Consider the following 26,685-nt stretch of genomic DNA (forward strand, 5'->3'; position numbering starts at 1 on the left):
TGCAGGGACTCGATCGCAGGACCCTGAACTGAAAGCAGATGCTTAACTGACTGAGCCACCCAGGGACCCCACTATCTTTTAATCTTAACATAGCTGTTACTCATCCTAGTTTGTATATCACTTGTGAAGTGGAATTTTACAGAGCATTTCAGGGACAAATACAAATTATTCAATTTAATTCCATCTTTGCAGAACAATCCCAGATATTATAATGTGAGATTTTATTTTTCATATCTGCAGAACTAATATTTTAAAAAACCTTCCGAAATATAGCAGCTCTTTCAGATTTATGAGTCATAAATTTTCTGGGTATACATTCCATTTATTCTTTATAACTGTTTTCCCTTATTTTTCTCTGAAGCTTCAGGTTAATGACAGGAAGCTAACTGAACGTTTGCATTGCTAACCCCTAGTGTTTTTAGCACCAAGGAGAAGTAATTTTATCTACCTTATCCCCACCCAGCCTCCAGCCTAACAAATATTTAATTTTATTTAATTAATTTAATTTTGAAGTTGAAAGTTAATTTATATTCTATTTTTACCAGATGTCCTGATGAGTTTATTGTTTCTCACCTCAAAGGACTAGACATACTGTATGTTCAAAGTTTATTTTCTTACGGAATTTGCAAGGAAAATAAAATATTGGTCGGATAAAGTCTCCTTTAAATTTGGAAAGCTTATGGGGCGCCTGGGTGGCTCAGATGGTTAAGCGTCTGCCTTCGGCTCAGGCCATGATCCCAGGGTGCTGGGATCGAGCCCCGCATCAAGGCTTCCAGCTCAGTGGGGAGCCTGCTTCTCCCTCTCCCTCTGCCCCTCCCCCTGCTCACTCTGTCTCACTCTCAAATAAATACCACTTTAAAAAGAATAATAAAGCTGTTATAAAAAAAACCTGACCTTTTAAATATTTACTATAACTAAACGTGATTTCCTACCAATTGCTCCTATAATAGCTAGTGTGCTTTATTTAGACTGCCACGTACACGCTGAGCGTGAAGACTGGTTAACTAGTAAACAGGTTTCTGCAGAAATCCAAATAAAAGGGAACTAAGAACATGACAGGGACAATTCTGACAACATATCTGGGGCAAGAAAACCAGGACAGCAGGAAGAAGCACAGAGAGAATATTACCCAGAGAACCACCAATATGAGGTTTTTAAACATGGTTAAGACGGAATTCTCAGGGATAGATCCCTTTTCTTACTATTGAATTATTACTAACCTTTCTCTTTAGGGCATGCGACTGGCCCAGTCTGTAGAGCACGTGACTCTCAGTCTCACGGTTCTGAGTTTGAGCCCCATGTTGGGCATAGAGCTGACTTAAAAAAAACAAAACAAAACCTTTCTCTTTAAAAATGAGAATGACGTATGGAAGCCTACAATCACAATTGCAATTTGGTAGCATATTGGCGATTCTAGCCAGTGTAATAAAGCAAAAAATCTATAAAGACTGGAAAGGAAGAAATAAAACCGGCTTTATTCACAGTCGATGTGGTTGTGTACCTAGGAAAGTGAAAAGAATCTGCAGATTAATTATTAGAATTAGTTTAGCAAAGTTGCTAGATTAAATATCAGTTTTTTAAAAAAGTAGTTATGTTTCCATATATCAGTATTAAGTAATTAGAAAATGAGATTTCAAAAATACCATTTAAATATATAAATGATGTAAATATAAGATGTATTAAACTTCTATGTAGAAAACTATTAAATATTGAGAGAAATTAAAGGAGACTTAAAAACAGATATATCACATTCATGATTTCAGACACAGTGTTGCAAAGGTGTGTGTTTCCCCCAACTTTATCCATAGGTGACGGAGTGTAATCCCAGAGTCCTAATCCATGCGTGCGCACATACACACATGCGTGAAGTAGATACAAATTGACAAGCTGATTCTAAAATGTATGTGCAACTACAAAGAGCTAGGATCTCCAAGGTGTTCTTGAAGAAGAGCAAGGGGGGATGACTTCCTGTCCTGGAGATCAGTACTGTACAAAGCTGGAGTCTTCACTGTGTGGTGCTGGCACAGCACAGACACGTAGCCCATGGAACAGAATAGAGAGCCCAGGAATAGACGTACACATGTGTGGACACTCGATCCATGACAAAAGTGGTTCTGCAGAGTAATGAGGAAAAAAAAGTTTTTGAATTAATTGTGCTGAGTCAGTGGGTATCAGTATGGTGGGGGTGGGATCCCGCCCCCTACCTCACTCAAAAAATGACTGTATTATGTATTTTTATTATTTTTTTTAAGATTTAATTTTTTTTGGAGTAATGTCTACACCCAACATGAGGTTCAAACTCACAAGCTTGAGGTCAAGATTTGCATGCTCTATTGGCTGAGAGCCACGTGCCCCCAAAATGATTGCTATTTTAGATCTAAATGTGAAAGGCAAAATATAAAGCTTCTAGAACATAATATAGGAGAATATTTTTAAGACCTTGGGGTAAGAATTCTTTAAATGAAAAAAGTAGAGTATGGGACACAGTAACCATAAAGGAAAAGATTAATACATTGAACTAAATTAAAATTACAAACTTCTGTTCATCAAAAGATACAAGAAAATAAAAGGCAAACCACAGAATGGAAAGAAATGCTTACAGCACATATAATTGACCAAAAGCTTGCATCCAGAATATATAAAGAACTGTAAGTCAGTAAGAAAAAGATAGGCAGGGGCGTGTGGGTGGCTCAGTCGGTTGGGCATCTGCCTTTGACTCAGGTCGTGATCCTGGAGTCCTGGGATCGAGCCCTACATGGGGCTCCCTGCTCAGTGGAGAGTCTGCTTCTCCCTCTGCCCCTCATCCCGCTCGTGCTCTCTCTCTCAAATAAATAAATAAATATTTTTTTAAAAAAGAAAGAAAAAGATAGGAAGCCCAATAGAAAAAAGGAAAGAGAATTGAACAGATACATTTTTAAAAGAGGATATTCAGATGTACAAAAAAGTTTTGATAAGGTATCCAGACTCATTAGTAATAGAGAAAGTGGCTAATATTCAAACACTTAAAATATCAAAGATTGGCCATCCTGGAACCATGGCCCAGTTTGCCCGTAACCTGGCGGAAAAGGCCCCGGCACTGGTGAACGCTTCTGTGACTTACTCAAAGCCTCGATTGGCCACATTTTGGCACTATGCCAAGGTTGAGCTGGTTCCTCCAACCCCTGCTGAGATCCCTGCAGTTATTCAAAGCTTGAAAAAAATGGTCAAGGGTGCTCCGACTGGTAGCTCACACAGTTCACAAGTAAGGAAGCCCTGCTGAATGGTTTGGTGGCCACCGAGGTGTGAGTGTGGTTTTATGTCGGCGAAATTACAGGCAAGCGTGGCATCGTTGGCTAGAATGTTTAAAGACCAATCTTTAGCATCTGTTTATATGTGGCTTATTATTTGTGTTCTTGGACCACATGTGATTGGACTGGTATTTGAATAAAATAAGACAATGTATCATAAAAATACCAAAGATTACAAAATATGTGAAGCAGCCAGAACTTTTTTTAAAGACTTTATTTGAGAGAGGGGGTAGGGAAGGGGCAGAGGGAGAGAGAGGATCCCAAGCAGTCTCTGCGCTGAGCGCGGAGCCTCACGTGGGGCTCGATCTTGCCACCCCGAGGTCATGATCTGAGCCGAAACCAGGAGTCGGATGCCTGACTGACTGAGCCACCTGGGCGCCCCAGCCAGAACTTTCTTATTCCATCACTTTGGGGAACTCTTTGGCTCTGGCTGCTGAAAAGTACACATGTGGGTACCTAAGTACAAAGTGTCATAGCGACACTATTCATATCGGCCAAGAACTAGGTGCAGCCCTATTGCCCAATGACAAATAACCGATAGAATGCCTGGGTATATCATGTTCTACAAAGGAATAGTACACCACAGTGAATGAGCTATGGATATGCACAACCGTGTGGATGAATTTCACAATGTTAATTGTAAGAAGCTAGGAACAAAAGTATATACTTTATAATTGCATTTCAGATAAATTTCAGAAGTCAAACTCTGATGTTTGATGTCAGTAAGGTTGCTTTGGGGAGAAAAGGAAAAAGGATTGTAAGGTGACACGTGGGGGCTTCTGAAGGGTTGGCAATGTTTTGATCTGGGTGGATTTTTCCCATGACTTCCCCAACTTTGTTGAGGTGTAATTGATGTGCAGTGAACTGCATCTGTTTAAAATGTACGGTTTGATTGGATAGATATGTGCGTCCGTATACACATACACACCCATGAAGCCATCACCACAGACTAGGTTACAAGTATTTGTCTTCTCCCCTCCTCACCAGATTTCCCCAAGCCCTTTATAATCCATCCTTCCCTCTACCCAGCCTCCGGGCAACCACTGATCTGCCTTCTGTTATCACAGATTAGCTTGCATTTTCTAGAATTGTGCATAAATGGAATCGTACAGGGATACGCTTTTTTTGCCTGCATCTTTCATTCGGTATAATGGTCTTGATCCATCCCCTTGGCTGTGTGTTCCACAGCTCATGCAGCATGCTGTAATTCTTTCTTTCTGCTGAGCGGTACCACACTGTGTGGACGTACCACGATCTCTTGATCCATTCACCTGTTGAAGGACATTTGAATTGTTTACATTTTTTTAGCTATTACAGAGAAAATCAAACATTCGTGTACAAGTCTTTGCATGGAAAATGTTTTCATTTCTCTTGGAGCCTATGGTAGGTGTAGGTGTTTAACTTTTTAAGAACTGTTGTTTTTACACAGGTGTTTGCTTTGTGATAATTCATTGAATTGTACATTTATATCTTGTGCATTTTTCTCATACCTTTTTTTAAGATTTCTAAATTTAAGATTTCTAAATTTTTTTAAAGATTTTATTTATTTATTGGACAGAGAGAGAGGCAGCGAGAGAGGGAACACAAGCAGGGGGAGTGGGAGAGGGAGAAGCAGGCTTCCCGCTGAGCAGGGAGCCCGATGCGGGGCTCGATCCCAGAACACTGGGATCATGACCTGAGCCGAAGGCAGACGCTTAACAACTGAGCCACCCAGGCGCCCCTAAGATTTCTAAATTTCTAAATTTATTTGAGAAAGAGCGCAAGCTGGGGGGAGGAGCAGAAGGAGAGGGAGAGGCTCCATCCAGAACCCCGAGATCATGACCTGAGCTGAAGGCAGATGCTTAACCTACTGAGCCACCCAGTCGCCCCTCATGTTATACTTTCCAATTAAAAAAATACTAAGTTACAGGGCTCCTGACTGGCTCTGTCAGTGAAGCATGTGACTCTTGATCTTGGGGTTGTGGGTTCAAGCCCCACACTGGGTGTGGAAATGACTTAAAAATAAAATCTTTAAAAAAAAAACACAAGTTTTATATAACATGAGGTTATGCCTGAGAGGTCTCATTCTGGCAGTCGGGGTCCACAGCCTGACAGGTTCCCCTTCTCCACTCACCCTAACACAGTCCGACAGTTGACATATCCCATTATATACACAGACATGCAAATGTATTTTCTATTCCAAAGAATTTTAAATATTTTCAATAGAAAGTTGAGAAGAACAAGTTGAGAGGTGGGGACACCTGGGTGGCTCAGTCAGTTAAGTGTCTACCTTCGGCTCAGGTCATAATCCCAGGGTCCTGGGATGGAGTCCCCACGTCAGGCTCCCTGCTTCGTGGGGAGCCTGCTTCTCCCTCTCCCTCTGCCGCTCCCCTTGCTTGTGCTCTCTCTCTCTCTGTCAAATAAATAAATAAAATCTTAAAAAGAAAAGTAAATGGCAAAAAAAAAAAAAAAACCCACCAATAAAGGGTAGATTTGGCTTTTTTAGAGAAATATAATGTAAATGGCAGACGTCGTGGTGCTCGTAAGAACAGGCTCCTACATAACAGTAACACCGTTAGCGCACACGAGAAGTACAGCACTGCGGACAAGTCCGATAAACTTCCATTTGTTTTGGATACGTCAGATCTCCCGTTAGATCACTGAACGTGCACTGCTCAAAAAAATCCTTATCGGGGCCCCTGGGTGACTTGGTTGAGCGTCCAACTCTTGATTTCAGCTCAGGTTATGATCTCAGGGTCGTGAGATCGAGCCCCGAGTCGGGCTCCTCACTGAGCATGGAGTCAGTTTGGATTCTCCCTCTGCCTCTGCCCCCCCCACCCCGTGTGTGCTTTCTCTCTCTAAAAAAAAAAAAAATCCTTATCAAAATCTGATTTTGGGGGCACATGGGTGGCTTAGTTGGTGAAGCATCTGCCTTCAGCTCGGGTCATGATCCTGGAGCCCTGGGATCGAGTCCCGCATCGGGTTCCCTGCTCAGCGGGGAGCCTGCTTCTCCTCCTCCCCCTGCTCATGCTCTCTCTCTGTCACTCACTCTCTCTCTCTTCCAAATAAAGAAAGAAAGAAATCTTCAAAAAAAAAAAAATCTTGGGGCGCCTGGGTGGCTCAGTCATTAAGCGTCTGCCTTCGGCTCAGATCATGATCCCAGGGTCCTGGGATCGAGCCCCGCATCAGGCTCCCTGCTCTGCTGGGAAGCCTGCTTCTCCCTCTCCCTCTGCCCCTGCTGGTGTTCCCTCTCTCACCGTGTCTCTCTCTGTCCAATAAATAAATAAAATCTTTAAAAAAATAAATAAATAAATAAATAAATAAATAAATAAATAAATAAATAAATAAATAAATAAATAACCTGATTTTTTTTCTTGCAGAAATCCTATTCCATGCCCATCGGCATCGAGTTTCAGCGGAGGTATGCAACAATCGTTCTGGAGCTTGAGCAACTCAACAAGGACCTCAACAAAGTTTTGCATAAAGTTCAGCAGTACTGCTATGAGGTGGGTGATGTGTATAAATTTCCCCGAGGGCCTGTGCCCCCCCCACTCTTGTATTTGAAGCTAAATACTGTTACCTTCACATTTTAGAAAATTCAGACTAAGCCAACATCTCTATCAGGTCCTTTAGCAGAACCGTATTTTACAGCATCAGTGTCGAAGAATGCTTAATGACACAAAGTCACCTCTCAATTCCGTCGATTTTTGTTTCAATTACAAATGGTTTAGCTCTTGAAAAATTTAGAAAAATCCAGAAAAATGATTACTCTTAAACTCTTCGTTCCACAATCCCAAATACTGTATTTTGGTTTATTTCCCCTTAGTCTTTTCTATAGATACGTGCATTATATAGATATCGATACACATACAGATATATGCTTTTTCTCACGAAGTTATGATCATGCCGTGTGTACAGTTTTATTTCCTCCTTCTTGAAACTTTACATTAGAACTGTGGATTCTTGAACTTCAAGTATGTGGAGCACAGGGTTATTTGTGAATTGTTGCCGTGGACATAAGTTATGTAGATGAAGGCATTTCAGTGGTTTCACCTCCAATTTGATTTTCTTACAACAAGGTAAGAATTAAATGACTGACGTGAGCTCAGAACGCTCCAGCGCTCGCATTTGTAGAGGCGTTATGTTTCCTGTGAGCCACCCCCATTTGTCATAGGAGGCTTTTCAACAGTTAGCTCTTTAGGACACTAGCCTCCTAGTTAAGTCCCAAAGGTCTGCCGTAGGCCTTGTTACCAGTCCACCGCCTGGAGCTGAGGGGAGTGGACTGCGGTTGCCTTCACTACACTCGGAGAAAATTTTGCTCATTCCTCTAGCCATCCATAATCGTTTACTTTTATTTTCCTGGTAGTTGTCGCCTACACAGTAATAAGTGTCGTCCTAGAGAATAGATTTCTCCCTCTGGACTAGCAGCTAACCCACGAGAGATGCAAACCAAGCCGTCCAAGACCGCACGTAACAAAGCTGACGACACACGCGGAAGTGGGCCGCTCACAGTCTTCCTGTGTCATTTCCGTGTGTGCACAGGGCCTTTTGTGATAGGCTCGTTTCCCCATGAAGTAAAATGATTTAATTTTCACAAAGCTCCTGGGGAAGTATAATACTGATTCGATTTGATTTTAAAGATTTTATTTATTTGAGAGAGCGCGAGCGCACGTAGGGGCGGTGGCAGAGGGAGAGAGAGGATCTCAAGCAGACTTCCCCATGAGCAGGGAGCCCCACGTGGGGCTCGATCCCAGGACCCTGAGATCATGACCTGAGCCGAAGGCAGACCCTCAACTGACTGAGCCACCCAGGTGCCCCTAACCAATCAACTTTTAAGGGGAAGTTCTTAGAGTAAAATGCCAGCTAATAACTGTAGGCGGGATGGTAGAGCGAGCGGAGTGGTGCCTGGCGGCCATCACCACAGTAACTGGTCACAGCAAGGATCCTCAGTAAAACCTGGGGGATCAAAGTGTGAGGATGAGGAGCCTCCAAATTTCTCTTCACAAATACTGACGAAGGGGAAAATCCTGTCCGTGGGGAAATCTGGCCGACACCCGACCACCTTAACCGAGCGATCAGAGGTGCCACGGCCAGTAATGGGACAGATGGACATCAGGCGCCTCCTGACCGTGCTGCCCTGAGTAAGAACTCGGCATCACGCTGGTGTTCGTCCCCAAAATGCATGACTTTAGCCTAATCATGGAAACAGACAAACTCACGGTGAGGGACAGTATACAAAATAATTGGCTGGTAGTCTTCCAAAATATCAAGGTCATGGAAGAGGAACTGTTCCAGAATAAAGGAATCTACAGAGACAGGACAACCAGATGTCTTCAGGGGGAAAGAGCTATGTGTAGGACACTGTTGGGACGGTTGCTGGAACGTGCACGTCCCTGTTAGGGGAATATGGTCTTCTATCCGTGTGAAATTTCCCGATTGTGACAGTTGCCCTGTGGTGTGTCCTTAGGAAACGCGGCCTGGAGTATTGAGGGGGAAAGAGGCACAGTGTTCACAGCTTATTCTCAAATAGTTAAGGGGGAAACTTTACATTGATTCCCCAGAGAGAGAGCAAATGTTGCCACACGGAATAAACCAGAAACAGCGAGTCTGGGTAGAAGGTTTTCAGGAGTTTTTTGTTCTATTCCTTTTTAGCAGTTTGAAATTATATCAGAATTAAAACTTGCCAAAAATATGAAATCAAGAAAAGAAAACTGTTCGAGAAGAAGCATTTCTAAGGTAGGAGTGAGGCCCGTTTTCTTCATAAAGGCTGGTTTCGTAACCATCCGCATCCGAAGACAGGGCACGAACACACAGAACTCGTCTGGCCTGGTGACCGTACCTCTCATGCTCGAACCCTCTGTTTCCAGCTCGCTCCAGACCAGGGCCTGCAGCCTGCGGACCAGCCCACGGATATGAGACGGAGGTGTGAGGAGGAAGCCCAGGAGATCGTCCGGCACGCCAACTCCTCCACGGGACAGCCCTGTGTGGAGAACGAAAATCTGACAGACTTAATCTCCAGGCTTACCGCTATTTTATTACAAATTAAGGTACATCTGCGAGAAAACATTCTCTTGATTCTGCCGCCTACACAAACGACGCTAATTTGTTGCTAAACGATTATAATACACAGATTGTATCAGGTGTTCTGCGTCTGTATTTGAACTAGAATTCAATTCAGTTTTGAAATATTTTTTCCTTTAGTGTCTGGCAGAAGGAGGAGACCTGAATTCCTTTGAGTTCAAATCACTTACAGATTCGTTAAATGATATCAAGAGCACCATAGATGCTTCTAATATCAGGTAATCCGTTAGGTGTACCCTAACCATTTGTCGAAGTTCATGGGGATTTCCAGTACCAGTTTTAAGAATTATGCATATTTGTGAAGCATTGCTATAAGTTTTATCCTGTAAATAAATTCCAAAAGAGCTTTTCAGTTGTATCCTGTCTGTTGGTGGAACAGAAATTTCGCGTGGATTTGCTTGATGTAAAGGACTCCGAAGACGCGGGATTTGGGTTTTGGTTGGTGGGGGGGGGTCACCGAGTAGAGCTTCCCCAGGCAGAGACACTGGCCCCTGGCCCGCACTCCCGTGGCCCCTGTGCCCCTCCAGCAGCCTTCCCGGGAGCAAGCGGTAGCTGCCGGGTGGGGGCTCTACTCCTTCCTCAGGGTCAGGAGCTCGGCCGCTCACATTCAGCTGTTTTCTTAACGTCGTGAAATGAAGCAGTTAACCGTGTTTCTTCTTCAGTTGCTTTCAGAATAATGTAGAAATCCACGTTGCACACATCCAGAGTGGCCTGAGCCAGATGGGGAACCTGCACGCCTTTGCAGCCAATGACACCCACAGAGACTGAGGAGGGGACCTCGCTGTCGCAGCCGCTTCGGACACCGCGTTTCCTTCCGCTCGGCTTCCAACACCAAACAACCCAAGTGCTGGAAAACAAGGGAAATGTAATCTCCAAATACGGCATTTTAATCTCCTGTGCTGCTTAACCGGCGTCGCTGACCAGCAGTCTCTTTATTTGTCTTTTATTACTCAGCCGCAGTAGCGTCGCTTGTTACATGTTTATTCGCAAGTATTTTTAAACTCAAACTGTCTGAACGGAATACGCGCTCGAGGAAGAGTGTGCTGACCCTTTGTTCAACGTGCATGAATGCAGCCCGGCCGGCGCAGACACGGGCCTCGTGCGCGGCCAGTGGGGCGCTGGGCTCGGCCGGGAGATGACAGCGCGGCCCACCAGCTCCCCACTGTCCCGGCCTCCGTCCCCGTCTCCCGCAGAGCGCACCCTCGAGAGATGGGCAGTCACGTGCGGACGAAGCCACTGGAATAGCGATGGGAGACGCGGACTTGACAAGTATGCGGGACGGATACTTGCAGTGTGACATGGCTCTAGAGATCATTTTATAATAATAAATATTTTAATTTATCATAATTTATAAAAGAAACCTTTGTTGTTTGTCTGTTGAAAGAAAATGAAGGAGCAGGAAAAAAAATTACTTGCAAAATGCTAAATTTCAGCAAGTGGATTTGGCATGACTTTTCCCGTCAATTCAGGGCAAAAAGTGCTATTGTTATGAGACTTATTTAAAAAGACTGATAACACACTATTTTCATATTTTGTTTATTTGCACAACTTTTGAACCAGATGACTGGTTAAAATCCAACCGTACACAATTTATAAAGTCAAAAGATTTTATAAGGAAAACAAATATAATAACCAGTGCTGTGAAATGCAGAAAAAAAGGTTTGTATTCGGTTGTGGGGTTTTTTTTGTTGTTTTTTGGTTTTTTAAAGGAAAAACCCTGCCTAAAACGTTAATCTTGTAAAAAGTGTGTATTTGGAATTTTCTTTGTTTTAATATAGAATATTATAAAGTCAAAATATAATACATTGTTTTCAGATTCGGAGTTTAAGATATACCTGTAGCGGTGGCTTTGATTCTTTTAGATGTCTCATAAAATGGGACTTTTTATATGTTAATGTATAATAAAACTAAAACGAGATTATTTTCCATTTGAAATTTTTGTATAGTTTAAAAATGCTTCCATATTCTTCGTTGGTATTGTGCCCTGCAGAACTTTAGTGCAGAGTTTATATTTAGCTAAACTGTTATGTTAATTAAGAAATGCATAAATCCTTTATTCTTAATATTTGTAATTCTAAATAAATTGATCTATGAAAAGTAGTATTGTCTGCCGTTCTCATTTAATTAATACGAGTTGATAAATATTCCTTCTATTTCAAAAGTTTTAAGGAACTGTAAATTCCACTGAATTTTATATATATATATATTTTTTTTTTTAAGATTTTATTTATTTATTTGAGAGAGAGAGAGAGAGAACAAGCTCGGGGGTGGAGAGGAGAGCCAGAAGCAGACTGTCCACTGAGCAGGGAGCCCAGCCCGGGGCTGGATCTCAGGACCCCGGGATCATGACCTGAGCCAAAGGCAGACGCTCAACCGACTGAGCCACCCAGGCGCCCCTCCACTGAATTATAATTTTAGGGGAAACGGTACAGATCAATTACTAAATCGTTTTGAATTACAATATCATATAATACCTATCATCCAATATAACTTTAAGGGAGGGGTTTTTCCATCTCTACAAATCACTGTGAGAAAACACACCAGTTCTTGGCTTACTGTAGACCTAGTGAGAGGTTGCTTTTAATATGGTCTGCCTAGAATTACATAAACAGTTTTTTTCACATTTCTTTTTTCTTTTTTTAAGATTTTTTATTTATTTGTCTGAGAGAGCGAGAGAAGCAGAAAGAAGCAGGCTCCCTGCCAAGCAAGGAGCCTAGATTCAGGACTCGATCCCAGGACCCTGGGATCATGACCTGAGCCGAAGGCAGGTGCTTAACCAACTGAGCCACCCAGGTGTCCCGTTTTTCACATTTAAGACTGACTTGGCAGGGGGCGCCTGGGTGGCTCGGTTGGGTGTCTGCCTTTGGCTCAAGTCATGATCTTGAGGTCCTGGGGTCGAGCCCCATGTCAGGCTCTCTGAGCAGAGAGCCTGCTTCTCCCTCTCCCTCTGCCTGCTGCTCCCCCTGCTTGTGCTCCTTCTCTCTCTCTCAAATAAATGAAATCTTAAAAAAAAAAAAAAAAGACTGACTTGTCACATTTAAATTCTACCTCGTTCTAAACACATATCTAGCCAAGCATTGCCCGCGCCTTTCACTGCCACTGTGTGTTGGTGGCAGGAACTGTGCCGAGAATATATTTGAATTTTATTTCTGTTTAGGGAAGAAGAAATCTGTATCGTTCGAACTAGTCATTTTGGATCAGCTGTACATTTATCTGAACGATGTTGCCACCGCCTAGCACATTTCGTCTAAAGAGAGTCGTCAATGCCACGTGCCATGTAGGTTTCGTTCTGAATTACTTTCTCTGAGTCCCAAAAACCAGGTTCACTCACTACCGTTGAGAATCTACCAAAAGATTTGCCTGTTAAATTCCTTCTCTTGAATCCACACACTTTATGAGCCTGTGTCATTACCACTTCTCTCGCTTGGCCTGGCCACCGTCCCCGCCAGCCTGGAAGTCATCAGTCACCTCTGCCTTCTCTGCAGAGGCCACTCTGCCCTCTCAACTGCAGCCTTCCGGAAGTGATCGTCTTAAACTGCAAAACTGGTCATGTTCTCTCCATTTAAGGTCTTAGGGCTCTCAGAACAAATTCAGAATGCTTCCAGTAAGACCCAGAGAGCCACGTATGGTCTGACGTCCCCTAACAATTTCTCCACCCTGCTTCTTAAGCCACAGGGCCTTTGCACATGCAGTTCCCTCTCCTCACCTTGGTTAACTCCTGACCATCCTACACATCAGTTTCTCCGGGAAGCTTTCCTTGGCCACAACACACTGTCTCCAGGTCCTGTACCTCTCTGTGCAGCACATGTCACATCTGTGATTCAGTATTTCTTCTTTGGTCTGCCTGCTGGCCTCTGCTCCGAGAGGGGAGAGGGACCGTTTCTGGCTGGCTCACCGTTGTATTTCCAGGCCCTGATAAAGTGCCTGTTCACAAGTCGGAGTTTCACTTGTGATCTGAACCACTAAAGTTTCTTGCCCTTTACAACAACAATAGCCCCTACCTTCTGTGGCGTCGTAAGGATTAAGCACATAGTGCCCATAACACATTTAGCAGGTAGGGTCACTTGAGAGTTAAAGGGAGAGGCAGACTAATGTTCTTGGAGGGTCCCACAAGTTTTAAAAATTAAAAATGACAAGAGTTACATATTTATAGATTTTGTAGGTATTCGCTGGGGAAAACACAACGTAAGGGCAATAATCCAATTAATAAGTTCATTGCAAGATTCACCTCCACACATGACCCTTTAGTGGACCGTAAGTTCCGAGTGTCGGGCTTTCGGTCTTGTGAGTGTGAATGTGTGTAGCGCCGCGTCTGTCCAGGTCACGCGTCCAGATGGAAAGGGAGCGCTGAGCAGGACGTGGGCACGCCGCGAGCACTTAAATAAACCACAGCTAATGTTTACCATCTTGTGTTTTCAAGGGTTCGGAAGTCAGGTCTGCCAGGAAAGCCTGAACTGTCTCCCATCGGCTTCTCGCAATGCATTCGCTACTCTGAAAAGTGCAAGTCATTTGAATAACACCTCTGTGAAAACGAGGGCAACTGGCATGTGCGATCTCGAGGACATTCCACCGCGCTCAGACTGTTCGAGTAACATCCGGAGAGGAGTCCTGGCCTTAGCCACAGCCCCCGAGAGCCTCCTCCAAAGCGCCATGTACAGAGACAGCCCCCCTACGGCCACCCCATGGACAAACGGTCTCCCTCGGCCCTCAGGAGCTTGAAAACCCTCAAAATATCAAGACAGGATTTTAATGGATCTCAGGCTAACTTAGACCCTAATGTGCATACATTCTAATGTATACATTGGGAGAGAGAAACCAGAAGCCAGCACTCATGCGACTGATTGGAACACTGATTGTCAGCACAGCGGCCTGATGACCAAAGGGCCACATTTGCAGAGACTCTGTTCTTCCACAAGTTGTGGAGGGAGGCCCTGCACAACGTGCTGTCCAAAGGACCAAATTCATTTCAGCTGAATGACAGGGAAGCATTTGCGGAAAGCATTTAATAACCCACTCAAGTTGCACCAAGTACAATTACAAGTGCTAAGGGTAATGTGGGAGTGACTGCAGTAAAAGTTACAAAATCAGGATTAGAGGAAGGTTCAGACTCCAGGGGACAGGGACCTCGAGGGTCTGAAAGAGAGAGGTATTCATTTGGTCCCCTGGCGACGGACAGGAGGGGCTCCTGACCTCAAGAAGTTGGCTGGAGATGTCTGGGAGGGTAACGGAAAGGTTTTTTCCATCTGGTGGCCACTGGAGGCTTCTACAGATTTCTAAAGAGAGTGATGTGTGGAAATCTGAGAAGCCAGAGGCTGGGGGCCCTTGGAATAATCTGCATGTATGATCCCCGGAGCTACGAACAAGTGTAAAGACGACAGGCCACATACACAGAAAAGGAGTCGATCTCGGGGACAGGGTGAGGACTGGGTCCGAGTGAGTTCAAGGTCAAAGCTTTGGAGGAACCCGAGACGCGGCAGCTGCGGTGCACAACGGGACAGTGAGCCTGGCCTTCGTGTTCTCAGGACAGGGAGAGGGAGTTCTGACAACGCAGTCCAGAAGGGAAGAGGGGGACCGGCCAGCAGGAGCAGGGATGCAGACTGAACTGGAGGTGCGGGTTTGGAGACGCCGGGGGGGAGGCTCACAGGAGAAGGGGAGGGAGCTTCACAGCTCAGAGCCGCCGGCGAAACTCTCACCGAGGTTAGCAGGCATGTGTCCCTCACCCCGCAGCCAGAAAGGCCAGCCTTCCGATGTGTGCGTCGTCGCCTTCCGTCCTGGCTCCTGGGGGCTGATCCTGGCTTGGCCCAGACTCCTCAGGAGTGACCGAAGGCAGAAAAGATGTGTTCCTCCCACGAGTCCGGCTTGGAACCAGCGTCTTCAGAGAGGGGAGAGTAGGTTTCGAAGTGCTGACCTTGGCAGCCTGGATGGGAGATGCCCTCCCCAGCCCTGTTGGGATCGGGCAGGCAGTTCACGTGGGCTTCAAGCGGCAGCTGGGGCTTCAAACATTTCGCTTCGGTTCCCTGAACGGCGGGGTGGAGGGAAAGCTCGGGCCTGGCCGAGGGCTGAAAGGCTTTCCCGCTCTGCCGCCTCGACTTGGCCCGCCGGTTTTGGAACCACACCTGGAAGAGGGAAGGGAAGCTGTTTGGGGTTGGAGTGCTTAGGCTAGCTCACCATTCCTGAGTTCCCCTTGAACCCACCCTTGTTCCCCTCTCGGAGCCCCACCCCCACCCCTGCTTTTCACAAAACTCTTGGGCCAAACGGTGGCTGGGAATTCAGAGGCCCAGGCTTTCCCTGCCTCACCGCTCCGGGGTGCAAAACGGGAAACCCGCCTCGTTCTACCCGGGCAGCATACGGGGGTATCTAGGATGAAAAGTAGCGTAGCAGAAACAGAAGCACTTTGCATTTGAGGATAAAATGCTTCTACGCTTAAAGATGCCAGGCGTTGAGAGAATTTAGAAAATCAATTTCGGGAAGTACAGCCCCTTGTCAAATCAATCGAGAAGGTGCTTTTGCTCTGCGGACTTCCCTTCTGTGAATGAAGTTTTCTGCTCACCGTTTCCCAACAAACAGAGTGTCCGGCTTAAGAAGGCTCGGCAACAAGCCTTAGGAACGCTTGGAGCCGACAGATGGATTCCACCAGGGACGCGGGAAAACGAGTCCGCTCCTCCCAGTGTTAGAGTGGGGGCTCCTACTTAAAACTGCCTGTGGACACAGACCAACGCGCGGCAGACTCGCGCAAAAAGGCAGGCTCTTAGTCACCAGCAAGCTCCAGGATTCGGGTCTAAATCACTTCGCAATAAACGCGCCTGGCATTGGATTTTTCAAACTGTGGCACGAAGCTCCCCGTGCATCAGGCTTTACTGAGATGCTGCACTCCTTCGAACCAAAATTCCAGACCCAATACCCCCAAGAAAGGGGCCTTCAGGGCGCTGGGGGCCACTCGGAGAGTCAGCCCTGGCCTCTCCCAGAGATCAGGGTCCCACCGGGGGAAGCCCCAAGCGTGCCTCATTTATCCGTCCTTCCTGGATCAAGAAAAAGTGTTAAAGTACTTCTCACCCTCCTGCTCGAGGTGGACTTTCCGACCCTTTCAAGGGGCCGGAGGGCGTCCTTGGAGGGGCCGCGATCACACTGGACTCCGACGGAGGAAAGTGGCTGCGCGCGCGCCGCCGGACTCCCCCCCCCCACGATCGCCCCAGCGACGGGTCCCGACGCCACCCGCCGTGGGCAGCCCGGGACCCGGGGGCTACCGGAGAGCGACCTGCCGAGCGCGAGGCTTACCTGGATCCTGGACTCGGGGAGCAGGGTGAGCGCGGCCAGGCGCTCGCGCAGGTGGATGTCGGGGTACATGGTCCGGCGGAAGACGAGCTCCAGCAGCTGCAGCTGCTCCGCGCTGAACGACGTGCGCTTGCGGCGCTGCGACGCCGACGGGGTGGGCGCGCCTGCGGGGGGCGCGCGGGGCGCAGGGGGCGCCGCGGCTGGCACGGGGCCGACACCCAGGAAGCCGGCGAAGGGGCCGGGGCCCGGGGGCGGCGGCGGGGTAGCGGCGGCGGCGGCGGCGGGGCCGGGCGGGGGCGCGGGGAGCGCGGGGGCGGCCCCGAAGCCGAGCTGCTGGGACCGAGCCGCGGCCATCGCTGTGCAAGCCAGTGCGCCGCCCGAGGGGCGCGGGCCCGGGTTATAGGGCGCGGGCCGAGGGAGGGGCGGCGGCGCGCTCAAAGGGCCGGGCGCGCGGAGGCCCGTGTCCCCCCGGGGGGTCGGCCCGCCCTCAGCCCCGCCAGACGCCGTGGGAACTGCCGCTTCCGCCGCTGCGGCGGGGGGAGGGGAGGCGTGAACTTGGGCCGCTCCCCCTCCCCCCACCCCGGCGACCCCCCCCCCGGCCCGCCGGCCGCAATCCACATCACGGGGCGGGCCTCCCGCTCGCCGGCGCGCCGGGCCGGGGCAGCGACCCTTGCCCGCGTCCTCGGAGCTATTTACTTACCCCCACCCACCCCCGGCTACGTGCCAGACCCGGTACCAGGTTGGTCAAACAGCCCGGCCCCTGCCCTCCGCCAGCCTCCCCGGCACATCCTGAATCGGGAGGGGGTGCAGATTAAGGGGCGGCAGAGGGAGGCCGCGACCTCACCTTGAGAGAGCGGCGGCCCCTTCGGAATGGCCGTGGGCCGTAGAACAAGGGTCCCCAGGGCGCCGCGGGCCTGAAAGCGTGCCCACGTTTACAGACGCGCAATCTGGTCTTTCCGGGGGGTTCCAGCGATGCTCACGAGCCGTCTGACGGGCGGGGCCCTGGGAAGTGTCCACGCCGGCCTGCCTCTGCCCTGGGGGGCCCCGTCCAAGTTCCCGTTTGGTCCTGATGTGTGCTGTGGTCATGGTTTGCGCCTCCGCCGCCCCTCCTAGACGGTAACGTCTGAGAGCTCGGGCACCCATTTCTCTCCTTCAAGTCTGGACATCTCACCGTGCTTGAGGCGCTGTGGTAGACCCTCCGTAGACCCCCCGTGCACGCCCCTCGCACTGGATGCCTCTGAATTCACTTTATGGGGAGAGAAACGCAGAGTCCCGCGTGGGAACCGCTCCACCCAGGAGAGGGGCCGCAGGCCCCTGGCTTCCTGCTCCCAGAACCTGAGCCCCGATTTGGCCAGGACCGTGCAAGGTTACTCTGTCGGGAGTGTCCTTCAGGGCGCTGTCCCTGCCTGTCTGTCCATTCTAGAAGGCAGTAAGACACCCCCCCCCCCCCCAGGAAGGCCTTGGATGTTTCCGTCCTGGAGGGACGTCCTGGGTGTCAAACCGGAAAGGCTGCTGGGGACAGGAGTTCAGCGCTTGGTTCTCTCCTGGCGGGTGGCTGGGGTGTCAGGGACTGTTTCAAACCCCTGAGGCTCTTCCGGGCAGTCTGCTCCTCCGTCTCCCCACCCCCATGCCTTCTCTCTCTCTCTCTCCCTCCTCCCCCCTTCTTCTCTCTCTTCCTTTGCTGGGTTATGAGTCTTCAGGCAGAGGGTATATGGGATGGGAGGTCAGACCCTCCATTTCGATGTGCTCCATCATTCTTTCATTAACCCAAAAACCTTTTTTTTTTAAGATTTTTATTTACTTGAGAGAGAGTGAGGGACAGAGAGAGAGAGAGAGAGAGAGAGCATGAGAGGGGGAGGGGCAGAGGCAGAGGGAGAAGCAGACCCTGGGCTTGATCCCAGGATGCCAAGATCACGACCTGAGCCCAAGGCAGATGTTTCACCGACCGAGCCACCCAGGCGCCCCCACCCAAAAGCCATTTATGAAACATCCCTGGGCAAGGCCGTAGTACACGTGTGTCCCTATGAAGCAGGTATTCCCCTCCCAGTCTTACAGATCCGGAGTAATTCCACAATCCAGACGAGGCCCAAAGGACTCCAAAGCCACTGTGCCAAGCCGGCCTCCAGAGAGACTCCTGTCTCACCACTCAGTTCCCCTGCACCCTCGGGAGGGGGGCAAAACCCCTAGCCCCTCCGGTCTTGGGGTTGTCTTTCAGGCCCCTTGGGCTCATTGGGGTCCCGGGCACAAGCAGTGGTGATCAGCCAGACTTGAGCAGACCTAAGGTCCGTAGCTGTAGCCAAGCTACCGGGACCAGGAGGCCGGCCTCCGAGGGAGCCAGCGATTTGCCGGCTGCTGGCAGCCACTTGAGGTCCAACAGCCGGAGAGGGCCCTTCGAGCCAGAGACCGCCCAGGGCCAGGAGTCACAGGAAATCTCCGGCTGTGCGGACACCTCCCCCGCCCCCGCCCCCCGGAGTCCTGCGTCCCAGCCGGTCCTCTGCGGCACCTGCTCCCCGCGGGGCCTCGCAGGCCGGAAGGTGGACCCGCCCAGAGGAACGAGTGCCTGGTCATGGGTGCAAACGGTGGCGGTTTGACAAAGCCACCTACACACACAGGCTTCTCAGCTTTCGAACCAGCAGTGAGAGATGCCCGCGCTCAGCGAGGGGCCGGGTCATCCCGCAGGCTTGGCTAGACGAGCGGTCTCCTTCCTGACTTTTCTGGAGAGCCTGTGGCATCATAATCCTCTGCAGTGGAATAAGATTTCAGCCTTTCCCCTTCTCTCCTCCTTTTGCTCTAAATGACGTTTTATCCGTGCACGCTTGTAACCTAAGGCATCACCTCGGTGGGGACACGGCCGAAACCCAGGATTGCAAGTGGGAGTGAGGGGTCGGCGAGGGAGACTTTATCCTACACTCCCTGGTGCTGCCTTATGATTCTTTCATCACGTGCATGATGACTCGGGGCAATGTGGCTTTCTGGGTTGGATCTTTTTTTTTTTTTTTTTTTTTAAGTAAAGTCTACACCCAGTGGGGCCGGAACTCACGAGCAGGAGATCGCATGCCAGGCACCCCGGGATGGATCCTTAGGAAAGACGAAAGGACGTTAGTGGGAACACTGTTAAAATCTGAATGTTTAGAGGATGCAAGTAGTGTGTCTGGAAAGAGCTACTACTTGGCTGGGAATGGAATTCCCATTTCCGTGGTGGACGCGGACCAGGGTGACGAAGCTCTAAGCTCCCACAGCTCTCTTCAGAAGCTCTGATGTGTCCACTCGCTCGAAATCACAGGTCCTTTCCGCTCCCCTTGTGTTTGACAGACACCTCTAAAATCACAAATGGTTCCCACGAAACCCAAGCTCTGGATTCCTTACTCAGTTATCCTGCTGCAAGCACACAATGAATATTCTAGTTAATTCTTCCATACCTGTTTCCCCAAATGGAAAACAGAAAGAGCCCAATCCTTGACAACATCTTAAAAAATAATTATGGCAAGTTATTTTCCCAAGATACATAATCTGTGAAATTTAAGTGCTTTTAAAGAAATTTTTATTTATTTATTTTTTTGATAGTGAGAGAGAGAGAATGAGCAGGGAGAGTGGCAGAGGGAGAGGGAGAAGCAGACTCCCCACTGAGCAGGGGACCCCCCCCCCACTCGGGACTTGATCCTGGGACCCTGGGATCGTGACCTGAGCCGAAGGCAGATGCTTCACGGACCAGCCACCCAGGTGCCCCTAAGTACATTTTTAATAGGCTCCAGGAGGTACTTTTCTGGACCAAAGCCAGTCAGGTTACCAGTTTCAGAACAGCACACTGAAGTTCAGGTTTAGCTGAAGGCAAGGGTCACTGAGATCAAGGGGTCTCGTCCACACCTGGGCTCCGCTCACTCACCACCAGACTTGCTCAGGGCTTTGGTCCTTATTTGCATTTGGTCCCTGGTAACATCTGGTGAAACAGAAGGGGAGAGCAAGGTGACACAGAAGACAGGCCTCAGGGAGACACACCCTGCATCCTGAGGGAAGGCCAGTGAGGACGCTGTAGAAAAAACAACAAGCTTAAAAAAAAAAAAAAAAGTATCATTATCTGGAGCAGCCCCAGTGGGGAGGCGGGAGCCACTTGGGGTAACCGTCCTGCTCTGCTTCCTCGGCATTTCCCACCACCGCTCCTGTCCCTGGTTCCCCCAAACATCACAGCCGCCTGCCTTTCTTCCCGAAGTGCTAAGTACCCTCTTCCCGGCTTTGTTGTTCAAGTCGGGTCCTCGGCGCTGCCCTGAGACCTGGCCCTCGCTCCGCCGGGTGTTTATTGACCAGAGAACCAGGAAAAGGAGAGTTGATGGCTCTCCTCCCGCCCGGAGCCCCCGAGCTGTTCGCCCCCTTTGATCCTGACTTTGATTTCCTCCCCTCTTGCTGCCCGGCCTCCCGAGTTTCTGGAGTGTATTCCAGAAGCAGAGGTTACAGGAGATTGAGAGACGACATCCCCCAAAAGGTATTAATGTGCCAGGAAAGTGATAAAAGGTGAAGGAGCCTCTTTGGTTGCTTGGTTAACACCGAATGAATTCCAATACCAAACGCGAGATAGACTTGGGACCCAACAGAGTGAGTTTTTTAAAAGGACGATTCCTTTCCTTCTTTCAGTTATTTCTACCCAAAGCCTCTGGGCGGTGTCTTTTACCACCCAGACTCGAACAGCCAGGAAGATTAAGGCACATCTCAACCCCAGAGAGAGAAAACCATAGATTTCCCAAGTTCGCGTCCACACGCTTCATAACGAAGAACAGAATGGACCAGCAGACTCTGTGGCCCTCACACCGACGTTTGTCTGTATTTCTTTCGGCGGCTTATCGAGCGCTTTAAATGGGGCTAGTGACCCTGAACTGGGTTTTCGTATTTTTGTATGTGTGGTTTATTTTTTACCTTATTTCAAGTTAACTGATTTAAATTTAAGCCTCACGTGGCCAGTGGCTACGGAAACAGGACAGCTCCGGGTCATCTTCCAGCAAACTCCTCTTGGTTGATAGTTGCTGATATGCAGGTCCTGCGAGGCCTTTAGTTGGCTCAGAACCATACACTAGATTTGAATTCTGGGCTCTTGTTTTGCGTCGCTTAAACAGAGCTCTGGATCCTCAAAATGATGAACCCGTCTTCATACCGAACAGTCCCCCATAGATGTGGCCACGGATCAGTGCGTTAAATCTTGCCGTGGCTTCTTCAAAGGCGTCCATGCTGGTGAAAGCTGTGGGATGCTGTGGGTTTCTTTAATATGGTCATTGGACTCAAACCCCGTGTCGTTTTGATAATTTTGTTCTCTTGCAACCACATAGTGCAACTTCGCTTCAAAAGTTCTCTGACTCTGTGTGAGCCGTGGCCGGGACTGAGTGAGCGTATGTCGCCTACCCTGCGTGCGGCCACCCTGGACAAGGACAAATAAAGAGAGAGGCATCAGGAGAATTCAGCATCTGCCAGTATCTACCTGTTCTTTTCTACTCCCAAATAATTTATTAAAGCATTAGCAGGTGCCCAGGGTAACCTAAGATCAATTCCGGACTTGGCGTTCCGGCCCCAAGTAGTGGGTGTGTATGTCCAAAATACTTCCTTTTACTGGATATCATCGCCTACAATAGATGGGAGACATCCGAGCGGGTAAAATGCCACTCTAAGACTCTTGGTGGATATAAGAGAGAAGGCACTCCCAAGGAGAGACTATTCCATTTTAATTTACACCAGGATGTATGGTTTTCACTAAACGGCTCCACTCTGGGACTCCTTCAGATTGCACGCAACGCTGTCAGTGCCAACCCCATGCCTGGCCCCCCCGCTCTGGGACCGTGGGGAGGGTCCCCTTACCACTGGGCATTCTGTTCAGCCGCCTGGCTTCTTGCGTGAACGGCCATCCTGCATCAGTGGACCCCCCGCCCCCACCCCCTAGTGCACCTGACCCATGACTCCGGGGAGCGGCCGTAGACCCAGACCAGCCCGCTCCCTTGTGACGCCCCAAATATGCTTTCGCTCTGGGTGTGCCGCTTGAACAAACACTGCCAGAGAGGGCCCTGCTTTTAACCTGGTTGATGATTCTGGGATTATTTAAACTCATTCACATGCAGGCTGTGGTCTCTCCACACCATTTCCAGTGCAAAGGGGCGGGGGAGTGCTCCTTTGAGAAATGTCTCATTCTAGGTCAGGGGCAGCAAAGGCATGAGTCTGGAATATTCAGTCACATTGGCAGAGGACAACACTATTAAACACCACTGCGCTAGCCTCTCGGGAAATAAGTGAAGAGGCTCCCACTGCTCAAACAGAATAATGTGAGCATCAGTAAGAATAATGAAAACAATAGGTTGGGACACATCAAATGTATTAAAATCAGGGCGCCTGGGTGGCTCAGTCTAGTAGGAGTAGGCGTCCGACTCTTGGGTTCAGCTCAGGTCATGATCTCGGGGTCGTGATCCCCACATCGGGCTCTGTGCTGGGTGTGGCATGTGCTTGGGGTTCTCGGATTTTCTCTTTCCCTCTCCCTCTGCCCATCTCCCTGCTCACGGGCGTGCTTTCTCCGCTGAGCACGGAGCTAGAAATGGGCTTGAAGCAGAAGAGGGGCTCGACCCCAGGACCCTGAGATCAAGCCAGATGCTTAACCAACTGAGCCACCCAGGTGACTCAAGAAAAATTCATCTCTAAGAGCAGTTGGGATATTTGAACCTTAGCTCTGAGATGATATTAGGGAACCGTGGTTAGTTTTTAATTATGATAGTGATTTCGTGCTATATTTTTATCGTCTTTCAGAGATACATAGAAATGTTGGCAGAAGAAATAGTACAATGTTTGGGATTTGCTCCACGATAATCTAGTTTGGGGGCAGGGGAATACAGAAGAAGCAAGATTGAATAATAAATGAACAACAGCTAAAGCTGGGTCGGGGCCATTGACCGCAGTGTTCTCTTTACCTTTGTGTATGTTTGAGATTTTTCTGGAATGAAAAGTGAAAAAGAAAAAAGTCAGTGTCTTTGAAAGACGCAGAAGAAGATTCTGAGCATGAGGACAAGAGCTTCGCTCCGGGGGAGGCAGGCTCTGCAGCTCTGTGAGCCCGGGCAGAGGAGGAGGGGAGCAGCCCCCCACTGGGTCTGGGGGGGTGCTTAGAGGATGGCAGTGCGGGGAGTGGGTTCAGGCCCCACAACCGGGTCAGCGTTGAGTGTGCCCGGTGGGAGCCCTGAGGCGCTCCCTGGACGAGGGGCAGAGGCGGGGTGTGGGCGCGCTGGGACAAAGCCTCAGGGAGAAGAGTGTAGGAACAAAGGCACAAGACAGGAATATCGCAGGACTACAGGGGCCAAGGCAGTGGGGCCGGCGAAAGCCCTGAGTGCTGACCCGCACCTCATCCACGGCGTGCTGAGAATAACTCCCCATCTCCTGGGCCCACCGGAGGTGAGGTGAGGGGTCTCTTCCGGCGGTGCGGGGCTGAGGAGCCCACCCCAGGAACTTTCCAGAAGAGGCAAGGCTGCCCTTGGTTCATAGCCGCCAGAGAACCCGTTGCCTCCTGCAGGCCTCACAGGGGTGTTTGCGAGGTGCTGCCCAGCGTGGGGGTCCTGCGTGGGGCTCCCCTTCCCAGACTTGGGCTAAGGGTGACAGGGTTCCTTCTCCCAGGACTTAGGCTCCTTCCAAATGCCGCCCGCCTTGCAGGCCCGGTCCAAGCCCTCCTTCTGTGAACCCACAGTCTCTCTGGGGCCTGCCCTCCGCTGCCCGCCCCCCAGTTCCCAGTGTGAGTCCTACACTCTGTGGAAATCAAACGCAACCATAGAGAAAAGGAGAGACCCGTAAATAAATCTATCTGGGGGCGGCCACTATCAGCCCTTTCGTGGAAGACCTGTTCTGCATGTGTGTGTAACGTTTTCATACCTATAGCTCTGCAAGAAAACTGTACACGCATGGTTTTTATACAGACACGTCTTGTTTACCAAACCCGAGACTAACTCCTTCGTGAGCATGAACGTATCATATGATTTTGTGCCTGGCACAGCATCAGATCTGGAACAGGCTCACGATACGTATTTGATTGATTCGCTCAAAGACATCTCAGAGCCCACAGTCCAAACTCGGTGGCAGGCTCGCCTGCGGGGGGAGGGGTTGAAACCGGGGAGAGGGTCTTTCACACTTTACCTCACGTGTGTTTAAAATATCTGTATTTCATGCGGCGCCTGGGTGGCTCAGTCATCAAGCGTCTGCCTTCGGCTCATGTCATGATCCCAGCGTTCTGGGATCGAGCCCCGCATCAGGCTCTAGCCCCGCATCGGGCTCCCTGCTCAGAGGGAAGCCTGCATCTCCCTCTCCCACTCCCCCTGCTTGTGTTGCCTCTCTCAGTGCCTCTCTCTCTGTGTCAGATAAATAAATAAAATCTTTTAAAAAAAATCTGTATTTCAGGACCCCCTGGGTGGCTCAGTCAGTTAGGTATCTGCCTTCGGCTCAGGTCATGAACCCAGGGTCCTGGGATCAAGTCCCGAGTCGGGCTCCCTGCTCCGCGGGGGAGCCTGCTTCTCCTTCTCCCTCTGCCCCTCCCTCATTCTCTCTCCCTCAAATAAATAAATAAAATCTTAAAACATAATAATAATAAATAAATAAAATCATTAGAAAGAAATAAATAAAATATCTGTATTTCTCTTTCAGCAGCTACTCAAACTCTTGTAATCTCGCCTGTGTTCTGGATTTGGGAGGACGGGGGCCACCTCCGGGATGCCCCAGGGGAAATCCCCGGACGCTCCTATTCTGGGAAGACCCTACTTGACTCAAACCAGCCGTGCTTTGAAAACACCCTCTGGCTCTGCAGGTGGGCCGAGAGCGTGATGCCCTGCGGACAGGGCCTGTGAGTCTGAGCTGGGGCCTTGGGGATGGCCTTGGTCTTAACCTCGAGATGTTTCGAAAGCCTTTAGGGCCGGGGAGGAAACTTGAGAATCCTGAGTGAGACCCCTTGAATCTGAGGGCTGGAGGTGGCGTCCAGAGCTGGCCGAGGGGGGCTGGCTGGCTGGGCGGTTGGGCGAGCGTCCGTCTTGGACTCTGGAAGTCCTCTCCCTGTTTCGGCCCTGCACCTGCTCCTGGAAGCCGGAGTTTGTTCTGAGCTGTTCATTCCACGCCTGGAGCCAGACCAGGCGGCCTCCTTCGGCGCACAGCCTCTCTTCCAAGGGACACCCGTCCTCCCACACGGTCCCCAAAGCCCCTGGCCCAGGATGGATGGCTTGGGGTTCCGTCCCACATGGAACACCCAACAGGAGTCCTGGCCCCAAGACTGGGTCAGGGTCTTCTGCAGGGTGGGGTGAGGGTGTGACGTCTCCCAGCCCCCCTGCCTGCCTGCCCCTCTCCCCTGACGGCCTTCCCTGCAGACAGTCAGAAGCTGGGTCAGGCTGGTTCTCCACCCCCCACCGCTGCGCAGGCCCGGGTACATCACAGAGGCTCAGGGAACGTTTCCTTATGAAAAAGCATTCGGGGGCCAGGGTGCCCCTGCTGCCACCATGCTCCATGAGCTCTGGCAGCCCCCCCAGGGCTCCCACACCAGGAAGGGTGCAGATGGTCGCACTTCTCTTCACTCTAGTCCCTTATCGATGGTCAGCGCGCGGGCAGGCCCCAACCGCTCTGAGCTTTGCTTTTCTTGTCTGCTCAGTGTGCCTCCGAGGAGCAGAGGGGCTCACCTAACAGAGGGCTCGCCCAGCCGGTAGTCAGGCCAAGTGCATGCCGTGGCCGTGGCCGAGGCCGACCTGCGCCTGCGAACGAACCTGCTTCAGAACACCGCCCCGGGGGCCTGCCGATCCTGACCTTGGCGTTGGCGGTGCTGCGGCTCGGGTGAGGTGGAGGGTCCTGTGCACGCTCTTTGGCTCTGCCCGTGCCCCCTCCCCGCCCTCCACGGCCTGGCGGGGCTCCCCGGGCACCCACCCTGCACGTCTGTCACATCTCCCTCCAGGCTTTGCAGTCAGTGTTTTCCCAGGTGGGCCCATCTGGGTGCCCACCTGGCCCGCGAGCTCCCCCCGGGGGGCGGAGGGCAGGGCCCCAGGCGTGTGTGGAACTCTGGGCCCGGCTCAAATGCATGAGGGCCGCGAGCTCC

At 50.0% G+C, this 26,685-nt stretch overlaps 2 protein-coding genes and 1 pseudogene across 5 annotated transcripts in view; 2 read left to right on the plus strand and 1 right to left on the minus strand.

Moving 5' to 3' along the window:
* Positions 1 to 11,447, plus strand: part of LIN9 (lin-9 DREAM MuvB core complex component) — a 62,919-nt gene extending 51,472 nt beyond the window's left edge. For all 4 annotated transcript variants that reach the window (XM_040636111.1, XM_040636112.1, XM_040636113.1 and 1 more), the window contains 4 exons: positions 6,647 to 6,772; positions 9,134 to 9,313; positions 9,468 to 9,565; positions 10,010 to 11,447. In XM_040636111.1, coding sequence (XP_040492045.1) covers positions 6,647 to 6,772; positions 9,134 to 9,313; positions 9,468 to 9,565; positions 10,010 to 10,115 — 510 coding nt within the window. In that variant the 3' untranslated portion in view covers positions 10,116 to 11,447. The remainder of the gene's footprint in view (positions 1 to 6,646; positions 6,773 to 9,133; positions 9,314 to 9,467; positions 9,566 to 10,009) is intronic.
* LOC103667088 lies at positions 3,035 to 3,351 on the plus strand (annotated as a pseudogene).
* Positions 11,448 to 15,009: 3,562 nt separating the features above from the next.
* On the minus strand, positions 15,010 to 17,705 carry MIXL1 (Mix paired-like homeobox). The gene is made up of 4 exons (XM_040634491.1): positions 17,464 to 17,705; positions 17,356 to 17,408; positions 16,623 to 17,146; positions 15,010 to 15,463 (listed from the first exon to the last, which is right to left on the minus strand). The coding sequence occupies exons 1-4, from the start codon at positions 17,703 to 17,705 to the stop codon at positions 15,158 to 15,160; spliced, it is 1,125 nt and encodes a 374-aa protein (XP_040490425.1). The 3' UTR covers positions 15,010 to 15,157.
* Positions 17,706 to 26,685: the final 8,980 nt, after the last annotated feature.

The sequence above is a fragment of the Ursus maritimus genome, unplaced genomic scaffold (assembly GCF_017311325.1).
Source record: "Ursus maritimus isolate PB19 unplaced genomic scaffold, ASM1731132v1 scaffold_2, whole genome shotgun sequence".
Lineage (NCBI taxonomy): Eukaryota > Metazoa > Chordata > Mammalia > Carnivora > Ursidae > Ursus > Ursus maritimus.